Source organism: Emydura macquarii, unplaced genomic scaffold (genome assembly GCF_026122565.2).
Source record: "Emydura macquarii macquarii isolate MOO-44397 ecotype Brisbane River unplaced genomic scaffold, CSIRO-AGI_Emac_v2 contig_648, whole genome shotgun sequence".
Taxonomy (NCBI): Eukaryota; Metazoa; Chordata; order Testudines; family Chelidae; genus Emydura; species Emydura macquarii.
This window is the reverse complement of record NW_027130785.1, coordinates 1-5,989: the sequence shown is the minus strand read 5'-3', so window position 1 is coordinate 5,989 and position 5,989 is coordinate 1. Positions and strand designations below refer to the sequence as shown.

Genomic DNA, 5,989 nt, shown 5'->3' with positions numbered 1-5,989 from the left:
ATATTCAGCTTCAGGCTCAGCGGAGGTTCCCCTGAATTCAAGGGGCTAAAGCTGGAGCAGCTGGGAGCCAGGACTCCTGGGTTCCATCCCCAGCACTGGGAGGGGAGCTGGTGCTAGTGGTTAGAGCAGGGGGGAGGCTGGGAGCCAGGACTCCTGGTTTACATCCCCAGCTCTGGGAGGGAAGTGGGGTCTAGTGGTTACAGCTGATGGGGGCTCGGAGTCAGGACTCCTGGGTTCCATTCCCAGTTCTGGGCGGGGAGTGGGGTCTGGTGGTTATAGGAGAGGGGCTGACATTTAGGACTCCGGCCTGTAGCAAAGAACACGTCACCTGGAGATTCGAGCAGCCGGCTCGGCTGGCCCAACTGTGGCTGATCCCAGCACGGGCGCAGGAGGTTCCAGCAGTTCAGCTCTCCCCACGGAGCTGCAGAGTTTGGAAATGAAATGCAGGGCAGTGGGGTCGGCTCAGTTCATGCAGGGGCAGGTCCCGGCCGGCTGCTCCTTTAAAGCCTGGATTGAAAGGGAATGTCAGAATGAGGCTGGGTGCAGAGGACACAATGGCCAAGGGGTGACATTCAGCCCCCTGCGCTGTGCACCGCTGGGGTGAGCGTCCGACCAGCACCACTCGGGTCCCCTGCGGGATACTCAGAATCACTGGAGCCAAGCGTGTGAGCGGCTGCTTCTGTCAGACTGTGGCTGGGATTTGCAAAGGGGCCCATGGGAGTTAGGCACCCAGAGGACGAGGGGAGTGGGGTACTGAGCTCCCTCGGGCCACGTTGAAGATCCCAGTCACGTACAGTCCCAGGGATGCTGATGGACCCACGCCCCAGCTGTGGGTGTGTCGCACTGTGGGCTCAGACTGCAATCTGCAAGGGGCTCCCCGCGTGTGGGGCTGGGAGGGGCTGAGCGGGTGCAGGTCCCTTCCATCCTGTGTGTCCATCCCTCCATCCCGTCCACCCCACTGCAGGGCCTTCCCGCGGCAGAGACGCCATGGTCTGGAGAGGACCCCACCCGATCCTGCTGCTGGTCCTGCTGGCCACGTGGCTGGCTCTGGCCAGGGGGGAGACGCCCTTTCAGAGGTTCCAGAGGCAGCACGTCGCTCCCCCAAAGACTGGAGACGAGAACGAAAGGGCTTACTGCAACCGGATGATGCAGGACCGGGACATGACCTCGCCCGTCTGCAAACCCTACAACACCTTCATCCACGACGGATATCGCAAGCGCATCACCGACCTCTGCATTGCTGTGTGGAAACCACAGGGTGGGGTAAAGCGAGAAAGCAGAATTGAATTTCCCCTCATCAACTGTGAGCTGAAGACCTCAGCGCAGAGCCCAACGCAGGGGGATCAAAGAAAAGGAATAAACCAGACTGCAAGTACGACGGATACACCGAGAAACAGCGCATCCGCATCACCTGTGAGGGGGGGAACCTGTGCACTTTGACGGAATAATATACCCTGTGCCCGGCGCATAGCACGGCCAGCCTGTCGCACCCCACCCGCTGCTCCCCCGGTGCCCATGATACAGCACCGCCGCCCCGTCCCCGCCCCCACCCGCGGCTCCCCCCGGGCTGTCGCGGGGGGGGCCTTTCGCTGCTCCCTGCAATAAAACACACGACTGCAAAGGCAGCACGGCTGGGTGTGTGTCTGTGTCAGCCTGGGTGCAGAGCAATGAGCCGTTTCTCTCTCTCGGGGTCTCTTTCCCTGTCCTGCAAACACCCCCGCAGCCGAAGGGGCCATGCCGGGGGTGCTGGACAATGACTTACAAGTCCCTTCTCTTTTAAGGTGCCCCCACCACGCTCTGCTGGCCCAGGAGGGTGGGGCTGGAAGTTCCTGCCACAGGTGACACGTGGGGGGGTCACGTAGGCCCCCCTTTACCTCGCCCCCCCAGTATCAGCAGACACGAGTCGTCTGCGCCAGAGGCTGGTTCCCCTTTGCACCAGCTCCCCAGGGTGGGGTGGAGTCTCCATTGCTAACGCTGCCGGGATGATTTTCTGAGAGCCCCACGCCGGGCAGGGCTGCGGGGCCGGTGTGCGACCCAGGACGTCCCTTCTGGCCTTGCCATCCATGGATCTAGGGTGCACAGGCTCCAATCCGGCCCCAGGGCAGGGCTGGGCCGGCTGAGGGAACCGGGGGTGGTGGCCAGGGCTGGCGTATGGGGCACTTCCCCTTTGGGGGGCCAGTTCCAGTCCTGCCGCATGGCAAGGGGTCTTGCTGGCTGTGAAGGGGGCTGTAGGACACAAGGGTTTTCAGCTGAGGGCTGGCACATCCGCTTGCAGCCACAGTCCCCGGGGGGCTGGAAGGGTCCCCGTGCCCCACAGCCAACTATGGGGCTCTGTCCCAGAGGGGTCTGCAGTGCAGAGCAGAGCTGGTCTCTCCTACCCCTGCCCCATCACCCTGCTCTGCTGCTGCCCGTACAGCAGCATTGCTTCCGCCATCAGGCGCCCCTTGGCGGCCATACAGCATGCGGCGTCCGTCAGTCTGGCTGCCTCCCGAGGGGACATGGGGGTGCCTGGATTTTACTCCCAGCCTGGACGCTGACATCCTGTGGGGCCTGGGGGACGTGACTCAGTTTCCCCTCCCAGCCTGCTCCACTGACAGAGGAACGCCAGGGAATACGGGGGGTTGGAGCAGTGGTGGGGGGTTATGGACAGAGAAGGGAGGGGGAACAGGGAGAGAAAGCTGCAGCCAGGACAGGGGGTTAGTGGGAGGGTAATAAACAGGAATGGGTGGCGAGGGAGGGGAGGTGGTTTGGGACTACCAGCCCATATCCCCATCACTAGCCCACTCCTGGGGTCAGGCCCCCATGTCTGCCTCCTCCTCCCCGTCCATGGGCTCCGGGCAGCCCCTCCCCCAGCTCCCCCTGGGCCCGCCCCACTTTCCATGGGCACGGAGTGTCCGGGAGGAGGGGGCAGTGGGTGTTCGGGGCGGGGGGGGGGGGGCGTGTCAGAGCAGCGGGGGTGTGGTGGGGGTCAGAGCAGAGCGGGCGAGCGTTGGTGTTATACTTGTAAAAGAAAAGACGAGCAGGATCTCATCCAAGGGGACAAGGCAACGCGCCGCGTTTTTTACTAGGAGGGTGGTGAAGCACTGGAATGGGTTACCTAGGGAGGTGGTGGAATCTCCATCCTTAGAGGTTTTTAAGCTGAGGCTTTACAAAGCCCTGGCTGGGATGATATAGCTGAGGTTAGTCCTGCTTGAGCAGGGGGTTGGACTAGATACCTCCTGAGGTCCCTTCCAACTCTAATATTCTATGATTCTATTGCACACAGAAGAATGGAAAGAGAACCACTGTCCTTTGCAACCCCCAAATCCCTACAATGGGGCGCAGGGCCCAATGCAAGATTCCCATGTCAGCGGGGAGCCACCCCAACCATGCCTCCCACCTCTCGTGCTTCAGATCCTGGCCAGGTCTTGCAAAGACCCACGTTGGCATCAGGAGATACAATAACCACGACTCTGCACCCTTCTCGGGCCGTGCCGCTGGTTCTGCCAATCCGGGTGTGCATGCAACATTTGTAACCCAGGCAGATTCATTGCAAGTGGTGGCGCGTTCACAGCAGAATAAAACGGACACCTCACTTTTCACCGAGTGGAGCTCACGTCAGGCCCTGGAATTCCCAAATCACACCCCCTAAGCGCCACAACGCCATCGATTTTCAGGAGGATTGATGTACCTCAGTTTCCCTTATTATACAGCAGGCCAGGTTTGTCATGTGAACTTGTCGTTAACAAGCTTGGAGCAGCAGCTTCTGAGAGGCTGGCAGTGATCACACAGAGTTGTTACCGGCAGAAGGGTTAATAGCCTCCTGGTAAACAGGCATCCTGTGGTTGGAGGGCATTCATATGTAATTGCACAGTTTTTTAACCAGGCCTCCACTTTTACTGGGGGTTGGTTTTTTTCCTGATCATCTTTTGCCACCCACAAAACAAAGACGTGATCTTTTTTATCCCCTGACTCCTTGCTACAGGTGCTTCAAGATCTTCCAGCATTGGCAGGTTGTTCGTCTGAAACACAAAGCAGAACAATCCTCCGGCTCCCTGTTGGGGAGGTATCACTGAAACAGTTCAGCTAATTTAATTCACTTTTGCTCCCACACCCAGCCAGGCCTCACTCCCTTTTCTCCCTCCCCTTTTCCCCTGGGAGGGGACACTTGAACTTTTAACTGTGCTTTCAGCACCCTGACGCCACCCACATGGGGCTCAGCGAATTCATCACAAGCCCGGCTGGTGGTTTGCTTAGGGCTTCCTGACATTTTCAGAGGTTTCCAGGGTGTCACAGGAGGCATTTTTCACAGGACTCTGTTAGCAAAGTGAACCGGCACTTTCACTTCTGCAAAGACATCGATTTTCAGGACCCCTTTTCCTTCCAAATTCATTGAACTTGATTGCCCTCCATTTCTACCTGCTGGAGGATGTTTTTGTAAATACAGTTACTGGGCTCCTTGGTTCTTTTCTGCTTCATGCAGTACCGCGCCTTTGTTTTTAAACCCAACGCCATACACAACAACGTTAGTAACAAGACAAACAACACAAAACATAAAACACAATCTTTGTTGCAACACTGGATCCACGGTTTTGTTCTTTAGCTGTTTTGCTGGCGCCAGCTTTTCCAGGCCTTTTATTTAGACAATTTGTCTCTGAGGCTAGGGTGTTTGATTTCCTTTGGGAATCTTTGCATGGCTTTAATTTAATGACATCCTCGGTGTTCTGGGCGGGGAGTTTGTAAGGGACTCCTGTCAGGACAGACTCGTTTCTTACCTTTCTTTTGGGTCCATTACCTGCTGCAGCCTCTCTGTGCTACCATCTCTGGGCAGTTTTTTTCTTTCCCTCTCAGCTATGGAATTTGCATCAACAGACACCACTGGGTGTCAGTTTTGGTTCATTCTTAAAGCACATAGCGACCTGAAAAAGAAACCACAACCTAGCCTGGCTCCTTTTTGAGCCCTTGTAGGATTTTAATTAAGCAGCAAGTTGGGTTTACATTTCTTGTAACCCTTCTACAATATACACTGCACCTGTCATGGGGAAATGCACATTTCTTCCATAGTTTAACTTCTCTATAACACTAGATTCACCATCTCCATTGTCACACAAGGCGTAACTGTCTGTTCTGTGCTTAGAGTTTTCCTGTACCCTTACCAAAGTGACAGTCTGGTTGCTCAGAGTCACCTTAAGGCTCAGTGGTTTGCATCTTACCCCTGATGTTGCTCCAAGGAGACACTTCCCTTTTCATTTCGTATTATTTTACTGCAGCTCTGATCTGCTGTTTTGTTACCCACAATAAAAAGAATCCCGAATCTTTTTTCATCCTCCTGTTTTGGCTGCCCCTCCACAGCCATGGCCATATTCTTTGGTCCTTATTTAAAAAAAAAAAAAAAAAAAAAGATATTAACCTATAAGGCACTGAGGTACCTCTCCAGGGTGAAATGCTGAATAACAAAGCCAAGCCAAGCAGCGCTCATTTACCTGGGTCTGGCTAAAAGGGGTTTGTCAGGTTTGCAGCTTTGAATGAAAGATTCAAATGGAGTTTTAGTGGCATTATTTTAAGAACCCAAACCAAACCAATTCATCTTTGACTTACACAACAGGGTTTTACAGACCAGAAATATTAGTTTAGGGCCTTAAAACCTTACAGATTTACGCAAAATATTTGCACACACTACATTATTTTTTCTCCTTGCACCGATCTAATTATTTTTACACAGCTGTACACACGTTACACTCCCTTTTATACATTTGGAGGCAGATAAATTCCAAAGAAACCCTTTTTTCTTCCCTTTAGGGATTTTAACTAAATCAGCCATATTCAAATGATTTCAGTCAGGATTCACAGACCATTCCTCGGGGGGAAAGGGCCCGTTTTTCCTTCAGAACGGCTGCAAAGAAACCAAGAATTCTTTTCCTATGGCACTTTCCACAATTTTCAACTACAATTCTCATCACTCACTTCCTTTTGCCTTCAGTTGACTGTATCTCAGCATTAGGATGTTATT

At 54.4% G+C, this 5,989-nt stretch overlaps 1 protein-coding gene across 1 annotated transcript; it reads left to right on the top strand.

Annotated features, from left to right (window-relative positions):
* Positions 1-987: 987 nt before the first annotated feature.
* On the top strand, positions 988-1,372 carry LOC137148569 (ribonuclease-like; the record flags this gene model as incomplete). The annotated part of the gene is made up of 1 exon (XM_067541454.1): positions 988-1,372. A coding segment is annotated over exon 1 (385 nt), but the record flags the coding sequence as incomplete, so codon positions are not given.
* Positions 1,373-5,989: the final 4,617 nt, after the last annotated feature.